We start from the raw sequence: 25,475 nt of genomic DNA on the forward strand, positions 1-25,475 counted from the left end.
GCCCATATTGTGCCCTTGTGGTAATGTGCCCATATTGTGCCCTTGTGGTAATGAGCCCATATTGCTCCCTGGTAGTATTGTGCCCATATTGTGCTCTAGTAGTAATGTGGCCATATTGTCCCCATCTTGTAGTTGTGCCCATATTGTGCTCTAGTAGTAATGTGCCCATATTGTCCCCTGTGGTAATGTACCCATATTGTCCCCTGGTAGTAATGTGCCCATATTGTCCCCTGTGGTAATGTGCCCATAATGTGCTCTGATAGTAATGTGACCATATTGTCCCCTGGTAGTAATGTCCCATCCTGTAATATCCCATTGTGACGTTCACATACAAGAAAAAAAATATATTTTTCTCACCTTTCCTCCGTTCCGTCGCTGTCCTCCTTAACGGCTTCTTGAAGCCACCGGCACCTAGAGCCCGTGACAATTTCGACCCCACATATACATGGGGCCGCCATCAGCAAGTTCCTACTGGGGAGCGATTTGTGGTACTGCTGCTCTCCTCACATCTTTACTAATAGCAGCCGCGCCAGCCAATCAGAATACACCCACGTTAGCTTCTGGCCTCTGATTGGCCGGCGGCAGCTGCCATTAGTAAAGCTGTGTAGAGACGTGCTGCTCTGCGCGGTGTGCAGATTATACTCACCGCTAGAAAAGTGCTGACGGCGGTTGCCCCGTCTATGTACCGGGCAGCAATCGTCACGTGGTCTAGGTGTCTGGGGGCCACAAGAAGCAGCCTCAGGGCCCACATGTGGCACGCGGTCCGCGTGTTTGAGACCTCTGCCTTAAGTGTACTTGTATATTCTGTTCAGTTATTGCATCAGTATTTGACTGTGTTCACATGCTCTTAACCGCAGCAGCCCGGTGCAGTCTTTGTGTGGTTTCTCTGCACAATCACTTGGGTCTGGTGAATATTTTCCTTAAAGAGAATTTGCCACCAGGTTTTTGCATTTTGTAGACTCAGAGACTCTCATTCCAGCAATGTGTCACTCACTGGTCTACTCGCAGAGTTTCATAAAATCACAGTTTTATGAGCAGGAGATTATCAATAAAGGACAAACAAGTCTGCCGCCATTCAGTCGTTCATATTCATGAGCTCTGTATAACCCCGCCCCATCATTGATTATCAGCTTTCTGCCTATGCAGTGTACATCTGCCAATCAGTGGTGTGGGCAGGGTTATACAGGGCACAGCATTCAGAAAAATGGTAGATCTCCAGCGAATGAAACATGGATTTCAAAACTGCAGAAAGCAGACCAGTAATGACACATCGCTGGAATCAGGATCTCTACACCTACATTATGAAGGCAACCTTATAAAACAAACCAAAAAAGGGGTGGAACGAGAACAGAAAAAAAGTATAATGGAAAGATTTGTACCTCTTCAATGTTTGGAGGCCATTCTTTAGGCTAGGGCCACACGGGGACTAATGCGATCCTCGCATGACACTCGTCAGCACAGCAGGAGCCGAGTGTCACTGCGACTGAGGTCCGATCATGCAATCGGACCTCAGCTGCGGGGGACGGGCCGGCACTGAGGAGGGGTGGGTCGGTGCTGCGGAGGGGAGGAAGGGATTTATCTCCCTCTCTCCTTCGTTGCCGGCTATTGCCATTCTCGCTCTGCACTCGCAGTACACCGGTGTACCGTGGAGTGCAGTGCGATCTTTCTCTCACCCCATAGACTTGAATGGGTGCGAGAGAAAGAGTCTCGGATTACAATCGCAGCATGCTGCGATTGTTTTCTCGGTCCGATTGGGGCCGAGAAAATAATCGCTCATGGGTGCTGACACATAGGCTAATATTGGTCTATGTGGAATGCGATGTTTTATCGCATTCCACTCTGTCCGATTTTCATGCCATGTGGCTTAGGCCTTAAGGCCGGAGTCACACTTGTGAGTGACTTGCATCGCATCACCCAGCACGGCCGCACACTGTCTTGACAGGAGTGGGTGAGCTGCATGTATTTCTATGCAGCTCCGGAGAGTGTGCGGCTATTCCGGGTGATGCGATACGAGACTTGTGCGAGTCACTCGCAAGTGTGACTTTGGCCTAATATTAGCTTTCAAATACTGATGTACTACATGTGAGAATGAGGCCTATTCCTTAGGACTGCAGAGAACTACAAGCTCCTTCACTTCTCATATATTTGTCAGATTGTACTCATCATGACTTGTCTGATTGGGACTTTTATACCATTAGGACTTAGCATGAGAACTACAGAAACCCTTGGGAAATGCCTACAATAGGTTTATTTCTTAAAAAGGTAAGTCTGTAATAGATTACCAGTATTAGGGTTCGCTCACATCCACGTATAAATACGCCGAGTGCAAACCGATGAAAAATCGCATTGGATTCGCACCAATGATAACCAATGATGCAGCACTGATCTGTGATTTTTTTTTTCTGATATGTTTTTGGCTTCAGGGAAACATCGCATCATGCTGTGTATGGTCGCTGTGATTCGTCAATGTAAGTCTATGGGTACAAGAAGAAAAGCAGAACGCACACAGACCATTCAAGTGGCATCCGTTTTCTGACACATTACCATTCTGTAGCATAGAACACTGCATATAATTGTAGCTGCTTAGAAAAAAAGACGAATGTCATACGGATGCTAGGCGAGAAAAACATTGCACACTCACATATGGAATACCGAATGGATTTCACTGGTCCACCTTTTCTGGATGAAAATCAGACTGATTTTTTTATATGTAGATGTGAGCAAACCCTTCTCCATGATTCAGTGATTCCATCATTTTTGCTCAGGCCCGTTTCGCACATTCGGCATTTCGCCGGATCCGGCACGCATGCAGAACAGTACATTCATTTACAGTGGAAGTGCGACACCATAATGACAAATGCGGTTGTGCATGAAGCACACAATCATATGGTGTCGCGTTTCCACCGTAAATGAATGTACTGTACTGCATGCATGCCGGATCCGGCATCCGGCGAAATGCCGGATGTGTGAAACGGGTCTAAGCTATCCAAATTGTCTGGCAGTCCCCTTAAGAAAGAGGGGATTTCATAGAGGCCAAAATCTCTAAGTAGAGTGGTCAGTCAGTGACGACCCTAAAGGGGTTTTTCAGTGAAAACAAGTAATCACCTATTCACAGAATAGGTGACCCGCACTGATCAGCAGAACGGAATTTTTATCCCTGGTACAAAATGGAGCGGCAGGTTGGAAGAACGACTTCGGCTCTATTAATTCTCTATGGGGCTTCCAGAAAAAGTGGATTAGCAGCTCCAGAGAAAATTAATGGAACAGTGGTCGAGCATACCCACAGCTGCCCATTCTAAAGGGGATAAAAGTGGCTAGTTTTGGCAATCAGTGCGGGTTCCATGCTTCGGACCCCCACTGATCAGCAAGTGATCACGTCTCCTCCCTATTGGTGATAACTTGTTTTCACCGGACAACTCCTTTAACTTACAAAGAAACATATGGAATATTTTCTTCCCATACTGAGTGAAATGCCCTGGTCAATAATGGAGGGAATGTCATCTGGAGACACTGGACTAAATTGTACTTAAATGAAAGTAAATCAACACTAAGTATAAAAATTCATGACAACTTGTAAGGCTTGTCCATTACGTCCATTCAGCAAAGTGAAGTTATGAAGGAAGGTCAGGCCCCCTTCCTTCCACGCTCCTCACCGACTTTCCCTCACTTCTGATGTGACCATGGTCATTTTTGTGCTTGCTGAGGATGAGACACTTTCTCTGTCGCGCTCCTCCTCCTCATCAGTCTCTATGCTATCCCCACAGCTCCCACACATTGGAGAAACTGTTCCCTCAAATCGTCTGTTTTTCTCCCCATCTTCCAGAACAGGCAGGCTTGATGTAGGGCTGTGACTCTCTTTGACCTTTGGGACCAAAGCATGGACAGTGTGTGAGTATCTTCTCATGGAAGGAGAAGTTTTAGGAGGTGAATTATGTTGGTCACCCAGCAGGCCAACCAGAAAAGTAATGTATCGCATCGCCAGGCGTAGAATTTCATTCTTGCTCAGCTTTTTGTCAGGTGGATGGGTGGGGATCAGCTTCCGTAGTTCAGCAAAGGCGCCATTTACGTTCTGCTGTCTCCATCGTTCCCGGCTGTTAGTGAAGACCCGACGGGCGACTTTTTGTGGCTGTCGTACTACGGAATGGAAACATAGGGTTAACAGAAGGAAAATAAATTGCTATATTGACTGCTGGTCTCTGTTCTTAGAAAATATAAACTTTACTAAGACTTTAGTATAATCTACAGAGTAATGATAAATGTGCGTCAATAGTCCAACATTTTTACATTTGTTGTCTGGAATCCAGCATCTTAATTTTGCCTCTGGTTATTTTTGTCTCTGTTTACATTGTAGTAAAGAGTAACCGTCCTTTTAACTTTATATATATATATATATATATATATATATATATATATATATAGCTCTGGCAAAAATTAAGACACCACTGCAAAATTGTCAGTTTTTCTGATTTTTCTCTCTATAGGTATATTTTTGAGTAAAATGTAAATTGTTCTTTTATTCTATAAACTACTGACAACGGCTCCGGATCTCCAAGCAATAAATTTTGTATTTATCTTCTGAAAATATGAAATGGTCTAAGTCACAAAAAAAAAATGCATTATTTTCAGACCTCAGATAATGCAAAGAAAACAAGTTCAGAATCATTTAGAAACAACAAAAAAAATATATATTTATATACACACGGTATATATATAAATATACATATATACTAGCTGTACTACCCGACTTCGCCCGGGTTAATAACTGCTGTTAACAAAATAGAACGTATTAACAAAAATGTATTCTGCACACAAAAACCACAAAACAAATAGCTATAAATGTAATTATAATGTCTGTCTCCTCCTCTGTATAAATCTCTCTGTCTCTCTCTCTATCTCTTTGTCGGTCTCAATCTCTTTCCCTGTCTGTCTATCTATCTCTTTCCCTGTCTGTCTATCTCTGTCACTTTCCCTGTCTCTTTCCCTCTCTTTCCCTGTCTGTCTCTTTCCCTCTCTTTCCCTGTCTGTCTCTTTCCCTCTCTTTCCCTGTCTGTCTCTTTCCCTCTCTTTCCCTGTTTGTCTCTTTCCCTGTCTCTTAACCTGTCTGTGTCTGTCTCTTTACCTGTCTTTGTCTGTCTCTTACCCTGTCTGTCTCTTTCCCTCTCTTTCCCTGTCTGTCTGTTTCCCTCTTTGTCTGTGTCTGTTTCTTTTCCTGTCTGTGTCTGTCTCTTTACCTGTCTGTGTCTGTCTCGTAACCTGTCTGTGTCTGTCTCTTAACCTGTCTCTCTTTCCCTTTCTTTCCCTGTCTGTCTGTAAAGTTCTATAGAGAACTTGCAGCAGAATGTCTGTCTCCGTCTCTAGCTCCTCCTCCTCCATAGAATTTTAAAAGTACCAACTGCCATCTCCTATTTCAGTAATGTGAACATTAGTCTTCACTAAATACAGATTTTACTAATTGAAAAAATTGAAAGTGAAAAATAAATACAAGAGGAGAAAAGAAGCAGATTTATCTAATAAGATGCATTACAAAGTTACTTTCCTTTCTCGCCTTTTCATTGGGGGACACAGACAGTGGGTATTATGATGTCTCCAGGGAGGCGTGACACTAGATTTGAAAAAGTGTTAGCTCCTCCCCCCACAGCATATACCCTAGCTAGGCAGGAAACTAGCTCAGTTTTTTCCTAGTGTCAGCACGGAGGCTGACATGTCCGGCCTGAGCTCTACCAGTGCCTTAGGCCAGCTTATTTTGTTTTTATTTTTTATTTTATTTTGTTTTTTCTTAATCATTCTATTTTTTATTATGGGGCAATACCGGGGTGCCTTGCCACCCTCGTTCCCCCCGCATACGGGCAGAGGAAACCTGGTGTGCACAAGCCGTCAGTCTTCCCTCGCGCCCAAGTGGTCGGGTCTGCGTACCCCTCCAGGCTCCCTGGAAGCACCTCACACCAAGGTAGCTCCAGAGGGCTAAGCAGAGCCGAGGACCTGCTTCAGCCTTGAGCCGAAGATGCGTCCCCGAGATCCCCGCATCACCGGACCGACGCGTCTTCAGACGGAGCCAGGAGCAGGTAGGGAGACGACGAGTCATCTGTCCCCTGCATCCAAACCGCCGCCTGAAAAGGCGCCGGTGGGGCGATGAAGGCCGTGATCCCGGGGAGACTCATTAATTTAGCCCCTGGTGTCGGCCTGCATTCTAGCTACGCCCCCTCTCACTGCTCTGGGGGCCGCTCCCTCACTCGCAGCGGCTCTCCTTCTGATTGGTTGTCACGTTAGTCCCAGCCCTGAGACCAATCAGCCTCCGGGGGCCGTCTCACTCCTCCATGCTGCCAGGAACGATGGATACCATTTTCTAAGTGGGGAGCAGACACGGGTGAGATCGCCTCCTTGGCTCTGCACTTCTGCAGCACTATATACCATTCTGCTCAGCGGTATATCGCTGTCTCTCTAGCGGTGTGTGCCTGCTGGCTAGCGGTGTATATCAGCTATTAGCGGTATATACTGGCTCTGCCTGCAGGTATATGCCGGCTGTTTGACAGTATATGCCATTTTGCTACAGTATATACCGGCTGTGCATAGCAGTCACTTTATAATACTGCTAGTGGCTCCTCACTCATATAACTCTATCCCTATAGGGCTGTAGGACTCTATTGCTGACATGCGTAATCGCAAGGGTGATAAACCTTCCCAGGCGTCCTCTACGGACCTGTACCATGCCTGTACCACCTGTGGACGCTCGTTTTCTAATGGCCAAAGCTATCCACTATGCCGGGGCTGCGATGCCCCTACTACCGTGTCACAACAGACCCCGTTGCCGGACCAGGATGCCGTGCAGTCTTTGGATTCTGCTCCGGCCACCGGCCAGGCAGCACCTCCGTCTGATGACATAATGCCTGCATGGACTCTTCTGATGTCTAAAAGGTTAGATGACCTTGCTGCTCAGATATCCTAGCCGTCCTCAGGCTCCCACAGCCTTCCCCCGGCCCAGCTCTCTCAGAGGAGCCCGCCTGCTTCGTCTGGTCCCTCTTCCTCAGAACGTAAAAAGGCTGTTTCCAAAAGGCGCCATTGCGACCTCTACGCCTCATCCGACTCGGACGATAGTCAGTCTGACCGAGGTTCCGTGACCTTTAGTAGTCTGACTCTGATTCAGATGTCCTTTCTGAGTCTAGGCATATAGAAGACACACTAATTTCGGCTGTCAATCACTCTCTGTCAATCTCCGATCAGCCTCCTGACCCGACTTCTCAGTCAGCAATCAAGCGGGCCAAGAAGCCTCCTAAATCCTTTGCTCAGGATCCGTTTTTTCGGCAAATTATATCTAAACGGTGGGATCACCCTGATAGAAGGTTGAATAAAAAACCCTTCTCTTCATTCGCTTATCCCTTTCACTCTGAAATGGTTAAGCCCTGGTCAGTACCCCCCGTTGTGGATCCGCCAGTATCGAGACTGGCTAAACACACGGTCATGTCTGTTTCAGACAACGCGTCTCTCAAGGACTCGTCCGACCGCGCAGTTGATGCTGCGGTCAAATCTATTTTCCAGGCTTTGGGCTCCTCTCTTCACCCCCTGTTTGCCTTAACATGGGTCGTGAGAGCTATGGGGGTGTGGAGCAAGAACCTACGCAGGATGCTTCGCTCTTGTAATATTCCCCCGGCGGCTTTTGAGATCCTTGATTTCTTCTCTCTAGCCTCTAATAATTTTCTTCATGGCTCCCTAGATGCAGCTAGTTTGTCAGCCCTATTGGCGGCCAATGCTGTCTTTGCCCGCAGAGTCCTTTGGCTAAAAATATGGAATGCGGACAGTGCCTCCAAGAAATCCCTGTCCACACTCCCCTTCCATGGCCTGCGTCTGTTTGGAGAATCCTTGGACAAACTCATATCTGAGACGACGGGTGGTAAAAGTACCATTCTACCTCAAAAGCGGCCTGTATCCAGGAATTTTAAAAAATCTCCTTGGCGCAGGCAGACCTTTCGGCCTGCCCCCCAAAAACCATCAGCCCAAGGATCGTCCCAACGCTCCGATCAAGGATCCGGTCCCTCAAGGGGCTCTTCCTTGTGTTCCCACTCCAAGCAACCTAAACCCAAAGGACCTCGCTCTGTACAGGCCCCCTCAGCATGACGCCAGGTATCCCTCAGATCCGACTCCTGTTGGAGGGCGGCTTCTGCTTTTTCGGGATATCTGGCTAGACCACACTCACGATGCTTGGGTTCGAGAAATCGTCACCTCAGGTTACAAGATCGATTTTCATTCCCTGCCGGCCAACAGGTTTCTGCGTTCTTGTCTTCCAAAGTTCAAAACGCAAAGCCAGGCCTTATTTCAGGCCATAGCCTCTTTACAGACAGCAAACGTTATCATTCCAGTGCCCCCTGGAACAGCGCGGCAAAGGTTTCTATTCAAACCTTTTTGTCGTTCCCAAAAAAGATGGCTCTGTCCGCCCTATCTTGGACCTCAAACGGCTGAACAAATTCGTACAGATTCGAACTTTCCGAATGGAATCATTGAGAGCAGTGCTAGCCGCCATGGAACCTGGACAATTCCTAGCGTCCATAGACGTTCACGATGCTTATTTACACATTCCCATATGTGTCTCTCAACAACGGTTCCTTCGTTTTGCCGTAGGACACCGTCATTTCCAATTCAGGGCCCTCCCCTTTGGGCTGGCCACTGTGCCTCAGGTCTTCACAAAGGTCATGGTGGCCGTCATGTCCATTTTACACCGCAGAGGCATCCTGGTCGTTTCTATTTGGACGACCTTCTTGTCAAAGGGAGCTCTCTTCAAGTTTGCTCAGAAAGCGTGCAGATTTGCCTAGACATGCTGTCAAGGCTAGGGTGGCTTATCAACTTCAACAAGTCATCCCTCATTTCTCATCAGCGCATCACCTTTTTAGGTATGCTGATAGACACGGCTCAGTCCCGGGTTTTTCTCCCAGAAGACAAGAAGTCTTCCCTGATCCGGGCCGCCCAATCCCTCTGCTCTCGCCGTCACACATCCCTTCAGAATGGAATGAGAGTGTTAGGCAAGTTGGTGGCGGTCATAGAAGCCGTGTCCTTTGCCCAATTCCATCTGCGCCCTCTACAACTGGATCCTCTATCCTCCTGGGACAAGAATCCAGCTTCCCTAGACCGGTCAGTCCGCCTATCTCGGTCTGCGCTCAGCTCCCTCGTCTGGTCGACTCAAGCCTCATCCCTATCTCAAGGGAAGTCCTTCCGCCCGGTCCACTGGCAAGTAGTCACGACGGATGCCAGCCTGATAGGCTGGGGGGCGGTGTTTCTCCACCACACTGTTCACGGACGCTGGTCTCCTTCCGAGCGCTCCCTGCACATCAATGTTCTGGAGATCAGAGACATATTTTTGGCCCTTCAGAATTTTCAACCCTTACTATTGGGCCTCCCTGTTCGGATCCAGTCAGACAATGCCACGGCCATGGCTTACATCAACCGTCAGGGAGGAACTCGCAGCAACGCAGCGATGAAGGAAGTATCCAGGATTCTTCTTTGGGCAGAGAAGCACATCCCCATTATTTCAGCTGTCCATATCCCAGGGGTAGACAACTGGGCCGCAGACTTTCTCAGCAGGCAAGGTCTAGCGGCAGGGGAATGGTCCCCAACGAAGTGTTCCATCAGATCACTCTTCGTTGGGGACTCCCAGATGTGGACCTCATGGCGTCTCGGATGAATGCCAAAATACGTCCCTTCATATCCCGGTCGAGAGACCTGCTAGCGATCGGCTCCGACGCTCTAGTCTTTCCGTGGGAGCAGTTCCGCCTACCCTACATCTTCCCTCCATTTCCTCTCATTCCGAGAGTAATCAAGAAAATCAAAGCGGAGGGAATCCCGGTGATCCTCGTGGCCCCGGACTGGCCCAGGAGAGCCTGGTACCCAGAGCTTCTCCAACTGCTCGGCGACACTCCCTGACGTCTTCCCGACCGCCCGGATCTTCTGTCGCAAGGTCCAATATTCCACCAGAATACAGCACAGCTGCATTTGACGGCGTGGCGCTTGAATCCTTGATTCTAGCCAAATCAGGTCTTTCTTCTAAGGTAGTTCACACCATGCTTAATGCTCAGAAGCCCTCCTCCGCCAGTGTCTACCACAGGACCTGGAAGACTTATCTTTCCTGGTGTGACCGTCTTAATCGGTCGCCCCTTACCTTTTCAATCCCTAATGTTCTTGCCTTTCTGCAAGACGGTCTGGACTCGGGACTAGTTCTCAGTACCCTTAAAGGACAAGTTTCTGCCTTGTCAATATTTTTCCAGAAGCAGCTGGCTTCTCGCCCTCAGGTCCGTATCTTTCTTCAAGGGGTAGCACATTTGGTCCCTCCTTATCGCCAGGGCTGTGGAGTCGGAGTCGGAGCTCATTTTGGTGGAGTTGGAGTCGGAGTCGGTATAAAATGCACCGACTCCGACTCCTAAAATATATAATAAATTGGGGACAGTAGTGCAATGCAGAATGTGCTGAATATTTTACTAAATAATGTTTAGTATAATGCTTATATTTAAGTGAAAAATGTATTGTAGTACAATGTGAACATCAGACATTTAATAATTTTTATGATACAATAAGCAAGATATTTGGATAGAACATAAAATATTTATTGGAATACAACTTTAGAACACAAAAAACTAATAAATTGTAAATATGTAATACAATATGTAATATATTCAGTGCCTACAAGTAGTATTCAACCCCCTGCAGATTTAGCAGGTTTGATAAGATGCAAATAAGTTAGAGCCTGCAAACTTCAAACAAGAGCAGGATTTATTAACAGATGCATAAATCTCACAAACCAACAAGTTATGTTGCTCAGTTAAATTTTAATAAATTTTCAACATAAAAGTGTGGGTCAATTATTATTCAACCCCTAGGTTTAATATTTTGTGGAATAACCCTTGTTTGCAAATACAGCTAATAATCGTCTTTTATAAGACCTGATCAGGCCGGCACAGGTCTCTGGAGTTATCTTGGCCCACTCCTCCATGCAGATCTTCTCCAAGTTATCTAGGTTCTTTGGGTGTCTCATGTGGACTTTAATCTTGAGCTCCTTCCACAAGTTTTCAATTGGGTTAAGGTCAGGAGACTGACTAGGCCACTGCAACACCTTGATTTTTTCCCTCTTGAACCAGGCCTTGGTTTTCTTGGCTGTGTGCTTTGGGTCATTGTCTTGTTGGAAGATGAAATGACGACCCATCTTAAGATCCTTGATGGAGGAGCGGAGGTTCTTGGCCAAAATCTCCAGGTAGGCCGTGCTATCCATCTTCCCATGGATGCGGACCAGATGGCCAGGCCCCTTGGCTGAGAAACATCCCAACAGCATGATGCTGCCACCACCATGCTTGACTGTAGGGATGGTATTCTTGGGCTCGTATGCAGTGCCATCCAGTCTCCAAACGTCACGTGTGTGGTTGGCACCAAAGATCTCGATCTTGGTCTCATCAGACCAGAGAACCTTGAACCAGTCTGTCTCAGAGTCCTCCAAGTGATCATGAGCAAACTGTAGACGAGCCTTGACATGACGCTTGGAAAGTAAAGGTACCTTACGGGCTCGTCTGGAATGGAGACCATTGCGGTGGAGTACGTTACTTATGGTATTGACTGAAACCAATGTCCCCACTGCCATGAGATCTTCCTGGAGCTCCTTCCTTGTTGTCCTTGGGTTAGCCTTGACTCTTCGGACAAGCCTGGCCTCGGCACGGGTGGAAACTTTCAAAGGCTGTCCAGGACGTGGAAGGCTAACAGTAGTTCCATAAGCCTTCCACTTCCGGATGATGCTCCCAACAGTGGAGACAGGTAGGCCCAACTCCTTGGAAAGGGTTTTGTACCCCTTGCCAGCCTTGTGACCCTCCACGATCTTGTCTCTGATGGCCTTGGAATGCTCCTTTGTCTTTCCCATGTTGACCAAGTATGAGTGCTGTTCACAAGTTTGGGGAGGGTCTTAATTAGTCAGAAAAGGCTGGAAAAAGAGATAATTAATCCAAACATGTGAAGCTCATTGTTCTTTGTGCCTGAAATACTTTTTAATACTTTAGGGGAACCAAACAGAATTCTGGTGGTTTGAGGGGTTGAATAAATGACCCTCTGAATAAACTTTTCACCATTTAAAAAAAAACCAAATTAATAAATAACATTTCTTTTTTGCTGCAGTGCATTTCACACTTCCAGGCTGATCTACAGTCCAAATGTCACAATGCCAAGTTAATTCCGAATGTGTAAACCTGCTAAATCTGCAGGGGGTTGAATACTACTTGTAGGCACTGTGTATGTGTATGTATATGTATGTATATATATATATATATATATATATATACACACACACAAGATATATATGTAATCTACTGTATATTACATAGTGTATTACATATTTACAATTTATTAGTTTTTTGTGTTCTAAAGTTGTATTCCAATAAATATATTTTATGTTCTATCCAAATATCTTGATTATTATATCATAAAAATTATTAAATGTCTGATGTTCACATACACATGTTCATGTACTACAATAAATTTTTCACCTAACTATAAGCAATATATGTAGGAGTCGGAATCGGAGCCGGAGTCGGAGTCGGTGCAAGAGAAATTGAGGAGTCGGAGTCGAAGGTTTGGCTTACCGACTCCACAGCCCTGCTTATCGCCCCCCCTTAGATCCCTGGGATCTGAATCTGGTTCTCGGAGCTCTTCAGCTTCCTCCCTTCGAACCTCTGAGAGAAATCTCTCTTCAACGATTGTCCTGGAAGGTTGCCTTTTTGGTCGCCATTACCTCTATCAGGCGAGTGTCCGAACTAGCGGCTCTTTCCTGTCGCTCACCTTACCTGATTTTCCATCATGATAAGGTGGTCCTTTGGCCTTCCCCTGCTTTTCTCCCGAAGGTCGTATCTTCTTTCCACTTAAACGAGGACATTGTGTTGCCGTCATTCTGCCCGGTTCCGGTCCACTCTTTTGAAAAAGCCCTTCACACTCTAGATCTTGTCAGGGCTCTGCGGATCTACATCTCCAGAACAGCGCCGTTGCGCAAGTCCGATGCCCTCTTCGTCCGCTCACAAGGACACAAAAAGGGCGACCGGGCTTCCAAATCCACGATTTCTCGATGGATTAGGACTGCCATCTGTGAGGCTTACAAAACACGAGGTGTTGTTCCTCCTCAATCTGTGCGGGCCCACTACGCGAGCAGTGGGTGCTTCCCGGGCTATCCGCCATCAGGCTTCGGCGGCCTAACTTTGCAAGGCCGCTACCTGGTCCAGTGTGCACACATTTACAAAATTCTACAGAGTGCATACGCATGCTTCCATGGAGCTGCTCTTGGAAGACAAGTCCTTCAGGCAGCAGTGGCCCATTTATAAGTGGCCACTGCTCGGTTTTTTGACATTGATTTGATATATGTTCACTGCAGTTGCAGTCGTTAATCAGCTCTTAGTCTGATGTTATACACTGTTAATAGTTCAGCTCCCACCCAGGGACTGCTTTGGGACGTCCCACTGTCTGTGTTCCCCAATAAAAAGGCGAGAAAGGAAATTACATTTTTGTGTACTCACCGTAAAATGTCTTCCTTGGAGCCTTTCATTGGGGGACACAGCTCCCACCCTTGTGGTTTTGGTTGTCCTTCTCCTACTGCTTTTACACCAAACTGAGTTAGTTTCCTGCCTAGCTAGGGTATATGCTGTGGGGGGAGGAGCTAACACTTTTTCAAATCTAGTGTCACGCCTCCCTGGAGACACCATAATACCCACTGTCTGTGTCCCCCAATGAAAGGCTCCAAGGAAGACATTTTAAGGTGAGTACACAAAAATGTCATTATCACATGTACTATTGATTTATGGAGTAAAAATTAAAACAACAGTTTCGCTTCAACATCCTTGTTCAGGGGGCTTCTGCCTGAAAGCCTAAAGACTCTAGAATTCAGACCTTCAGATGAACTGAGTTATTGAGATCAATGTGCCAAACACTATTGTGTCTGGTTAAAATAACAGACATTGCTGGAAAGGAGGTCAATAGGTATCCAAAGTTGTGTATTTTGGACTCTGTTTGCACCATTGAAGTCATTGATACATAATTGTAAAGTGATGCGGAATATATTGGCAATATAGAAATAAAAATTATTATTAATGGCTCTTTTGCAAGAACATCTGAATTCTGCCTTTCAGGTACAGTCAGATGGAGTCCTAAATTGGGAGGATATCACAATAGGCATATCCCCTTAGGACAAATCTTGAGGTTCATGAAACATGGTCCATTTACAGACTGTGATGCACAGACTGACTACAGGTCACCTGCTCTGAGCTTAACTGCCTCATAGGCAAATATGAGGCTGTCAAGGTCACAAAAGTGAGTATACCCCTGACATGTTTGTAAATATTTTGTTATATCTTTTCTTTGGTCAGCACTTTAGATCTGACCTCATAAGGGCTAAGCCACACGGCGAGAAAAACAGTGCGAGTGGAGTGCGATAAAACATCGCATTCCCCTCGGACCAATTCTAGCCTGTGTGTCAGCACACATGGGCGATTATTTTCTCAGCCCTAATCGGACTGAGAAAACAATCGCAGCATGCTGCGATTGTAAGCTGAGTCTCTTTCTCTCGCACCCATTCAAGTGAATGGGGCGAGAGAAAAATCGCACTGCACTCGCAGTACACCGGTGTACTGCTAGTGCAGTGCGAGAATGGCTATAGCCGGCTACGCAGGAGAGAGAGGGAGAAATCCCTCCCTCCCCTCCTGAGTGCCGGCCCGCCCCCCGCAGCTGAGGTCTGCTCGCACGAACGGACCTCAGTTGCAAAGACACAGGCATGACACTCGGCTCTGCTGTACTGCCAGCACGAGCCGAGTCTCATACAAGTGGATCGCAGTAGTGCCCGTGTGGCCCCAGCCTAATACAATATACAGTAGTCAGTCTGTAGATTGCATTACAGTGTAAATTTGGTGCCCTCTAAATAACACACAGCCAGTCTAAACCGCTGGCAACAAAAGTGAGTACATGTGAAAATTGTCAAATTATGCTCAAAGTGTCGATATTTTGTCTGGCCACCTTTTATTTTCAAGCTCTGCCTTAAGTCTTTTGGGCATGGAGTTCATTGGATCCTCACGGGATCCGCTGGATCCTCTTCCATCCTCGATGACGACACCACGGACCTGGTGGATGTTAGAGACCTTGCGCTGAGGAGGCCGCACAGATGCTCAATAGGGTTTAGGTCTGGAAACGCTTGGCCAGTCCAGCACCTTTACCCTCAGGACTCTAGCAAGGCAGTAGTCGTCTTGGAGGTGTTTGAGGTGGTTATCATGTTGTAATATGAAGGGAGGGGATAATGCTCTGCTTCAGTATGTCACACTACATATTGGCATTCATAGTTCCCTCAATGAACTGTAGCTCCCCACAGCTGGCAGCACTCATGCAGCCCCAAACCATGACACTCCGACCACCACGCCTGACTGTAGGCAGGACACACTTGTCTTTGTGCTCCTCTCCTGATTGCTGCCACACACACTTGACACCATCTGAACCAAATAAGTTTATCTTTGCCTCGTCAGACCACAAGACAGTTCCAGTAATCTATGTCCTTAGTCTGCTTGTGTTCAGCAAATTGTTTGTGGCTGTCTTGTGCATCATTTTTAGAAGAGGCTTCCATTTGGGACGACAGCTTTGTGTAGCAATGTGATGCAGTGTGCGGCGTATGATCTGAGTGCTGACTGGCGGACCCCCCCACCTCTGTAATCTCTGCAGCAATGCTGGCAGTACTCATACATCTGTTTTGAAAAGACTGCCTCTGCACATGATGCTGAGCATATGCACTCAACTTCTTTGTAGAAGAGACAAATAGTAGCCAAATGTCAGCTCACTTGATCCTAGTGCACGGTCATGAACTCAAAAAATCCAAGGAAACAAGGAAATATGACCAGCACAAAGTTGCCATGGAATCACTTCATGATGAAAGTGCGCCTGCGCAGGACCTAACTGTTGGCTAGTGTAGATGACGTAAAACGCGTCATCCACACTAGCTTCAGAAAGAGGACAAAGATGGCCGAAAGAGGAGGCGCGGGACCCGGAGAATGGGGACGCCCATCTGACCAGTCTGCTCCGCGCCGACCGTTAGGTAAGTATTATAAACATCCGGTGACAGGTTCCCTTTAAGTACCAACGTCGGTCAGAAACGCGTTATCGGTTTCCTTCTCTTTTAATGCTCTGTACCATGTACGATACTGGATGCTTTTAATCAGTCAAATGAATTGGATTTTACAATTTTCATGGAGACTTTGTGTTGGTCATATTACCCTTTTTACTCTTCTCTTTGGTCGACCATGGCGAAGCCTGTTCTGAGTGGATCCTGTCTTGTTAAACTGCTGTATGGTCTTGGTCACCGCGTTGCAGCTCAGTGTCAGGGTGGTGTCAATCTTCTTATAACCTCGGCCATCTTTATGTAAAGCAATAATTCTTTTTTTCAGATCCTCAGAGAATTCTTTGCCATGAGGAGCCATGTTTAACTTCCAGTGACCAGTATGAGAGAGTGTGTGAGGGATAACACCAAATGTAACACACCTGCTCCCCATTCACACCTGAGACCTTGTAACACTAATGAGTCACATGACACTGGGGAGGGAAAATGGCTAATTGGGCACAATTTGGAAATATATACTCAGAGGTAGGTGTACTCACTTTAGTTGCGAGCGGTTTAGACATTAATGGCTGTGTTAACAACCTCATGTCCTATTTAGTGAAACTCAGCACTCTATATAACATAATTACACACAACCATGGATGTCAATGGACACCCACATATACGAGTGACACGAAAGACAGTAAAAAAGACACCTTTATTAATATTGATTAAAACAGTTAAAACAGACAAAAGGTACCGTGAACAGAGAGGGACACAGTCAGGAAAAATTTACCAAAAATTGATGGTTTTTCAGGTGACCAAAATTATACACCTGCACCGGTATACCTGTTTAGACTAAATGTTGAAAAATTGCAGTATTCTGCGCTGCTCATTGGTTATACTAAATCACTACTCAATTGCTATGCAGATGGAATTCCACCAGCATGCATGATTTGTACATATGCCATGCGCGGACAATGCATGGATCTGGATGGGTGAGGGGTAGCAAGTGGTTTTCACTGCAGGTGGAATACTTTATTACTGCACTCTGTGCTCTGCACATGGTTGTTAATTAATATTCGTACACATACTCTGCAGGCTGGTGGAATTCCATCTGCATAGCAATTGAGTAGTGATTTAGTATAACCAATGAGCAGCGCAGAATACTGCAATTTTTCAACATTTAGTCTAAACAGGTATACCGGTGCAGGTGTATAATTTTGGTCACCTGAAAAACCATCAATTTTTGGTAAATTTTTCCTGACTGTGTCCCTCTCTGTTCACGGTACCTTTTGTCTGTTTTAACTGTTTTAATCAATATTAATAAAGGTGTCTTTTTTACTGTCTTTCGTGTCACTCGTATATGTGGGTGTCCATTGACATCCATGGTTGTGTGTAATTATATTAATGGCTGTGTGTTGAGTTATTTAGAGGACACCAAATCTACACTTATGCAAGCTGTACACTTACTATATAAGTATATATATATATATATATATATATATATATATACACATATACAGTACAGACCAAAAGTGTGGACACACCTTCTCATCTCTAGAACAACTGTTAAGAGGAGACTTTGTGCAGCAGGCCTTCATGGTAAAATAGCTGCTAGGAAACCACTGCTAAGGACAGGCAACAAGCAGAAGAGACTTGTTTGGACTAAAGAACACAAGGAATGGACATTAGACCAGTGGAAATCTGTGCTTTGGTCTGATGAGTCCAAATTTGAGATCTTTGGATACAACCACTGTGTGTTTGTAAAAAAAAGTGAACGGATGGACTCTACATGGCTGGTTCCCACCGTGAAGCATGGAGGATGAGGTGTAATGGTGTGGGAGTGCTTTGCTGGTGACACTGTTGGGGATTTATTCAAAATTGAAGGCATACTGAACCAGCATGCCTACCACAGCATCTTGCAGCGGCGTGCTATTCCATCCGGTATGCGTTTAGTTGGACCATAATTTATTTTTCAACAGGACAATCACCCCAAACACACCTCCAGGCTGTGTAAGGGCTATTTGACTAAGAAGGAGAGTGATGGGGTGCTACGCCACATAAATTGGGAAAGGGAAAAATCGGACCCAGCACCAATTCCAAAAATATGTTAAAAATCAAATTTCTTTATTAATACATGGTTAAAAAATTCTTATATGAAGACCATAGTGAGGAGTATGGAACATAGCACTTTACGCGTTTCGGACTTTATAAATTTAAAAACAAAAAACTAGTCCTTAATCATAACTACGCCACATAACCTGGCCTCCACAGTCACTAGACCTGAACCCAATCGAGATGGTTTGGGGTGAGCTGGACCGCAGAGTGAAGGCAAAAGGGCCAACAAGTGCTAAGCATCTCTGGGAACTCCTTCAAGACTGTTGGAAAACCATTTCTGGTGACTGCCTCTTGAAACTCATCAAGAGAATGCCAAGCGTGTGCAAAGTAGTAATGAAAGCAAAAGGCGGCTACTTTGAAGAACCCAGAATATAAGACATATTTTCAGTTGTTTCACACTTTATAAGTATTTCATTCCACAGGTTTTAATTCATAGTTTTGATGCCTTCAATGTGAATCTACAATTTTCAGAGTCCTGAAAATAAAGAAAACTCTTTGAAAGAGAAGGTCTGTCCAAACTTTTGGTCTGTACTGTATATATACATATATATATATATATATGTATATATATATTATATATATGTGAGAGAGAGAGGGAGACTGCTTGTAGGTGACGTGAGTTTTGGATACATATATCTAAAATGATACAATATAGTGAAGTTAAAAACTTTGGTACTTTATTACTTATGTACCAAATCCCAAGATTACGTTTTCTTCCTCGCTCTTTGTAAGTACAGTACTTTTGTTTTGATACATAATCACCACTGGCATTCCCTATCTTTCTTCTCTCATCGAACTCTTCTCTTTCTTGTGTTTTACTTTAGAGGGTTTATAGCGGAAGACAAGATTGATAGATAACAGAATCTACAAACCCACTAGACCACATCTTCCTCGATCCAACCGCCAGCATACACACAGTTCCTATACACTGTGACAGTGACATCCTCGGCTTCGGAGGGGTGTATGAGTAGAACGTTTTAAAATGTTGTGAAAGCTTCTGTTGCATTGTAAGACATATATGACGCTCCTGTGAAATGTACTATCAAGCTTTAAATGAATAAAAAAAATAATAATATAAGAGTTCCCAGAAAGTAACAATTCTGGAACCTTTATCTGTTAATCCAACAGACGTTTCTGAATAAATTGTCAGTTACCAGTTGGGCGCATCTCTACATTGTCACTGTCTAATCAGTGCTACCATTGGTATTTTTTCAGAACATACCCCTTTAATAATGAGAATGGTAATACCCAGTTGCTCGAGGTCTTTGGGGGCTGCAATGACAAGTGCTGCTATTTGGCTGCAGCGGTGATGTGTGCTGTCAATGTGACGTCACCACTGCAGCCAAATGCTGAGTCATGCAGTGTCAAAGAGTCAGCGCTGGATTGGGGGATGGTGAGTATCTGCTGCATTTATTTTAGGTGTTTTACAGTATTTGGGGTTCACTTTCCTAAAACATGGAGAGCCATATTAATGCATTACAGGTGAGAGGATGGAGGTTTAGAGGCAGCCCTTTCTCTCTAACTGCTAAGATGCTGCTACTGTTGACCAATCCTACTTGTTTCAGCAGGAGCTTGGCTCTGTTCAACAGCTAGTTCCCACTGGGTATTTGTGACGCCCTGGCAAAACCAGGTAGTCACACAGACAGGCCCCCGCATAACACCTCTCCCACACAGGGTTAAATCAGCCGACAAAATCCTAGTCACCCCATCAGGGAAGGACAGACACACCAGTGGGCGGGACCAGGCGGAAGGAAAACGCCCACCTAGGGGTCTGGAGAGCCCGGGGCGGGAAAGCAGTCAGTGAAGCTTGGAGTAGTAGTGGAGGAGGAGTGAGAAAGTCAAGTTTAGGAGTTGAACTGAGAAGTTCAAGTTGACAGGTGTCCGGGTTGGAGCCCCGGCTTACTGGCTAGGTGGCAGACAGTGGTCAGTGCCAGCAGGAGATGGGAAGACGGCTGCCGGAGATCCGAGGTGGACCGGGGCAGGGTTTTAGCCCGCCGGTACAGACACCAGAGAACCGACCCGGAAACCAGGTACTTGGACCCTGAAGCCAGGACCGGCACCGACGGCCTAGCTAATTAACCAATTGAGGGCAGGACTTGAGGTCCTGTGCCAACCTAAGTCCCGAAAAGTAGAAAACCACCCACCGAGAGGGATAGGGCATCCGCCAGGGTCCAGTAGATCCCACGGGTCAGCATCAGATGGGCACGGCTCCCAACCAATGGACCGGGGGCGGACTCTCGCATTACACACCAGGAAGTTCATCACAGAAAGTGCAGAGGAAATGGGCATTGACCACCGGCCCGGGACCAGAAATACACCCCCGGCTGCGGCAGCCGGCCACCGTCACCTTGGTTTACCAAAGGACTTGTGTGATTTATTCAACCGTGAGTAACATCCCTGGCCTAACCGCGTGCGCAGCGCCGGCCCCTGCCGTTACCATCCCCTGCACAGAGACATTGGGCCCCGGGGCAACCATCCCTGCCCACGGAGGGGTTAACATCCAGCTGCCAGCCCATCGCCCCCGGGAGTCCCACAACAACAGCGGTGGTGCTACACCTCACCACACACCGTGGGTGGCGTCACAGACAGTTTTCAACAACCTCCATACAAATACGTCCCCTTTTATTCGAAGTGTCCGCGCGAACCCCGGGTCCGGTAGAGTCTCTCGAGCCATACCGCAGATCCGGGTCCGAGCAGCACGGCTGCTGGCACGGGGGCGGCACATATTAATTGAGTTCAGCTCCTAAGCTCACTTGATACATCAGCTCCATATATCGTCTCCTGAGCCTGCTCCATACATCGTCTCCTGAGCCCACTTTATACATCTACTCCTGAGCCCAGTCTACACATCTGATCCTGAGACCGCTCCATTCATTGTCTCCTGAAACTACTTCATACATCTGCTCCAGAGCCAACTCCATCCATCCGCTCCTCCTTACCCTGCTCCATATAACATCCGCTCCATACATCCACTCCTGAGGCCACTCCATACATTCTCTCTTGAGCCTACTCCATACATCCATTCCTGAGACCGCTTAATACATCCCTTCCTGGGCCTGCTCTATACATCTTCTGGGATCCCGCCATGTATACAGGGTTTATGGTTGCTCGATGGTTAGCGTACTACCTGATGGAGCGTGCCAGAAATCTTTTTCTGTCACAAACATATATACACATACTTCTACATGAAATCAGAGGCATGCATTGATACAATAATGGGTACTTTACACACTGCGATCTCGCTAGCAAGATCGCAAGCAATCGTACCCGCCCCCGTCGGTTGTGCGACACGGGTAAATCGCAGCCCGTGGCGCACAACCTCGTTAGTCCCCGTCACACGCACATACCTGCTCTGCAACGTCGCTCTGGCCGGCGAACAGCCTCCTTTCTAAGGGGGCGGTTCGTGCGGCGTCACAGCGACATCACACGGCAGTTGTCCAAAAGAAGCGGTGGGGCGGAGATGAGCGGGACGTAATATCCCGCCCACCTCCTTCCTTCCGCATTGCCGGCGGTACGCAGGTAAGGAGATGTTCGTCACCCCTGCGGTGTCACACACAGCGATGTGTGCTGCCGCAGGAACGAGGAACAACATCGCTAATAAGCAGACAACGATTTTTGGTTTCAGGACGACCTGTCCACGGCAATCGATTTTGACCTATTTTGCGATCGTTTATGGTCGGTCGTAGGTATCACACACTGCGATCTCGTTAATGAAGCTGGATGTGCGTCACAAACACCGTGACCCCGACGATAATTCACTAACGATATCGCAGCGTGTAAAGCCCCCTTAAGACTCCATAGACTGCCATAGATGCCATATTGGAGATTACACAAATTCATCACACAAATATGTGTTTGAGCCCTTTCATTGGAAGGAAATAAACTGACAATCATTCGATCAGTCAAGAAGAAACTGTATAACTCATAATAGAAAAATAGTCTATAAGGAGAACATTGCTAAATTAACAGAAATTAAATTACTATATATATTTTTATACCTATGAAAGGTGCTTCCAAGATGTCAGAATGGCTTCTCCTCTTAAATCTCCCAGCAAATATTGGGATCAGGTTAGAAGCACGAAGGTAGGGACTAGAAAAGAATCAAAATATAAACAATAAGTTTACTTTTTAATAGAGTTTTTATCAATCAAGAAAATGTCACATTTCACAATTAGCTATATTTCCACTTGGCGTAAACACTGCGGGGTTTTTTCCCACTACTTTTTTGTACAGAAAATCTACTTTTAACAGTTCAATTTGGATGTGACCTCATGAAAACTCATAATCACTGTCAGCGTTTCTGTAAAAATAAAAAGCCACATTAAAAAAAAGGAAAACATAACAAAAACATGCAAGAATCACCGTAGATTTCTTTCGCATATACAGTTGCATCTCAATAAATTAGAATATCATCAAAAAGTAAATTTATTTCAGTAATTCAATACAAAAAGGGAAACACATATATTATATAGAGTCATTACACACAGTGGGATCTATTTCACGTGTTTATTATCTCTACATAGACTGTATGCTTACGAGCAGGGCCATCATTCCTCTTGGTATCTGAATTTTGTTATTTTGTATTGTCTCATTGTCTCTGTCGCTATATAAATAAAAATTATTATATTATATAGAGTCATTACAAACAGCGGGATCTATTCCTATATATTATATAGAGATATGGAGTCATTACACACAGAGGGATCTATTCCTATATATTATATAGAGTCATTACACTCAGAGGGATCTGTGACGCCCTGGACTAGCCAGGGGTCACAGGTAGTCCCACGCACCACACCACACCCTAATAAGGTAATAGCAGCCGCACATTGAAACCCTGAGTCGCCCCTCCCAGGTCCTGACGTTCACACATGGTGCGAGGAGTTCGGATGGCCTGGGGCGGGAACACAAGAAAGAACAGTGTTGACAGAGGAGGAGTGGAGGAAAGAACTAGGGACTGTCAGGGGCCTGGGTAGGAGCCTAGGTACCCTTTTCGGCCAGGAGGCAGACGGTAGTGCCGCCTGCAGGAGACCGGGAAGACGACCGGTGGAACCGTAAGGGACTGGGACAGGGTAGTGGCCCGCCTGAACCGAACCCGGGAGCAAACTGGATACCGGAGCACCAGGCGGGGTACTCAGACCCCGAACTAGTCCAGAAGCCACTGGATCTTAGTCAAATTAACTGATTGCGGTCTGGACCTCAGGGTCCTTTCCCACCTAAGTCCCGATTGAAGGCAACAGCCCAACCAGTACGGATAAGTGCCACCGCCAAGGGCCAGAGATCCAAAGGGCCAGCGTCTGCGGGCAAACGGGCTCCTCCGGCGTACACAAGTCGGGGAGTGGACTACCGTTGTGTAGGCATAGGAGTCAAAAATCACTACACAGAGGTGCAGGAGAAAGGCGGGCATTACCAACCTTACTTGGAGAACACGCAGCCGGCTGTGGGCACCGATCATCACTGAACTTGGTTTACCAGTGACTCTTTGTGTGATTATAATCGTGAGTACAACAGTGCCATCAGGCACCGCACCGCAACACTCCGCCCTGCACCCCGGCCCTCGCCAACCGGACCCCGGGACCAACAACCCCTACCCACGGAGGGGTCAACACCTAGCTGCGCCATTACACCGCTCCAGGGAGCCCCCATACCTTCACCGCAGCGGTGGTGTCTACAATCACCACGACCCGTGGGTGGCGTCACGAACTTTACCAACACCGTGGCTTCGGCCGTGAACCGTCCACCACACCACCCCTACCCGTAGCGCGCAGCAAGATCACCCCCCTTTTCGGAGCGTCGTGACCCCCGGTCCGGAGGCGCTCGAGCCACCGACAACCCGAGCCTGGATCAGAGCGGCTCGGCAGACAGCCGAGCCCCCAGGGCGGTACAGACCTATTCCTATATATTATATAGAGATATGGAGTCATTACACACAGAGTGATCTATTTCTATATATTATATAGAGTCATTACACAGAGAGGGATCTATTTCATGTGTTTATTTCTGTTAATGTTGATGATTATGGCTTACAGCCAATAAAAACCCAAATGTCGTTATCTCAGACAATTAGAATATTATATAAGACCAACTGAAAAAATGATTTTAAACTCAGAAATGTTGGCGCCTCCTGAAAAGTCTGTACAGTAAATGCCTCAATACTTGGTCCTTTTGCATGAATTACTACATCAATGCGGCAATGTGGCTGGAGGCGATCAGCCTGTGGCACTGCTGAGGTGTTATGGAAGCCTAGGTGGCTTTGATAGCAGCCTTCAGCTCGTCTGCATTGTTGGCTCTGGTGTCTCTCATAGCTTCTCTATGGGGTTTAGGTCAGGCAAGTTTGATGGACAATCAAGCACAGTGATCCTGTGATTATTAAACCAGGAACTGGTACTTTTAGAAGTGTGGACAGGTGCTAAGTCCTGCTTGAAAATTAAATTTCCATCTCCAAAAAGCTTGTCGGCAGAAGGATGCATGAAGTGCTCTAAAATGTCCTGCAAACGACTGCGCTGACTTTGGTCTTGATAACACACAGTGGAGCTACATCAGCAGATGACACGGTTCCCCAAACCATCACTGATTGTGGAGACTTCACACTAGACCTCAGCAGCTTGGATTGTGGCCTCCACTCTTCCTCCAGACTCTGGCTCCAAATGAAATGCAAAATTTACTTTCATCTGAAAACAACACCTTGGACACTGAGAACAGTCCAGTTCTTTTTTGTCCTTGGCCCAGGTAAGACGCTTCTGGCATTGTGTATTGGGCAAGAGTGGTTCACACAAGAAATGTGACACTTGTAGCCCATGTCCTGGATACGCTGTGTGTGGTGGATCTTGAAGCACTGACTCTTGCAGCGTCCACTGCTTGTGAATCACCCCAAATTTTTGAATGGCCTTTTCTTAACAATCCTATCAAGGCTTCGGTTATCCCGGTTGCTTGTGCTCCTTTTTCTATGACACTTTTTCCTTCCACTCAAGTTTCCATTAATATGTTTGGATACAGCACTCTGAACAGCCAGCTTCGTTAGAAATGACCTTTTGTGGCTTACCCTCCTTGTGGAGTGTGTCAATGACTGCCTTCTGGACATCTGTCATGTCAGCAGACTTCCCCAAGATTGTGTAGCCTACTGAACCAGACTAAGAGACCATTTTAAACGCTTAGGAATCCTTTGCAGGTGTTTTGCGTTAATTATTTTAATTTTCTGAGATAATGATTTTTGGGTTCTCATTGGCTGTAAGCCATAATCATCAACATTAACAGAAATAAACACTTGAAATAGATCCCTCTGTGT

General features: G+C 46.3%; 1 protein-coding gene across 1 annotated transcript in view; it reads right to left on the reverse strand.

Annotated features, from left to right (window-relative positions):
• Positions 1-1,274: 1,274 nt before the first annotated feature.
• Positions 1,275-25,475, reverse strand: part of LYL1 (LYL1 basic helix-loop-helix family member) — a 58,620-nt gene continuing 34,419 nt past the window's right edge. The window contains exons 3-4 of the mRNA XM_075346557.1: positions 22,189-22,280; positions 1,275-4,134 (exon numbers count right to left, since the gene is read on the reverse strand). Of these exons, the coding sequence (XP_075202672.1) occupies positions 3,650-4,134; positions 22,189-22,280 (577 nt within the window). The 3' untranslated portion in view covers positions 1,275-3,649. The remainder of the gene's footprint in view (positions 4,135-22,188; positions 22,281-25,475) is intronic.

The sequence above is a fragment of the Anomaloglossus baeobatrachus genome, chromosome 4 (assembly GCF_048569485.1).
Source record: "Anomaloglossus baeobatrachus isolate aAnoBae1 chromosome 4, aAnoBae1.hap1, whole genome shotgun sequence".
NCBI lineage: Eukaryota > Metazoa > Chordata > Amphibia > Anura > Aromobatidae > Anomaloglossus > Anomaloglossus baeobatrachus.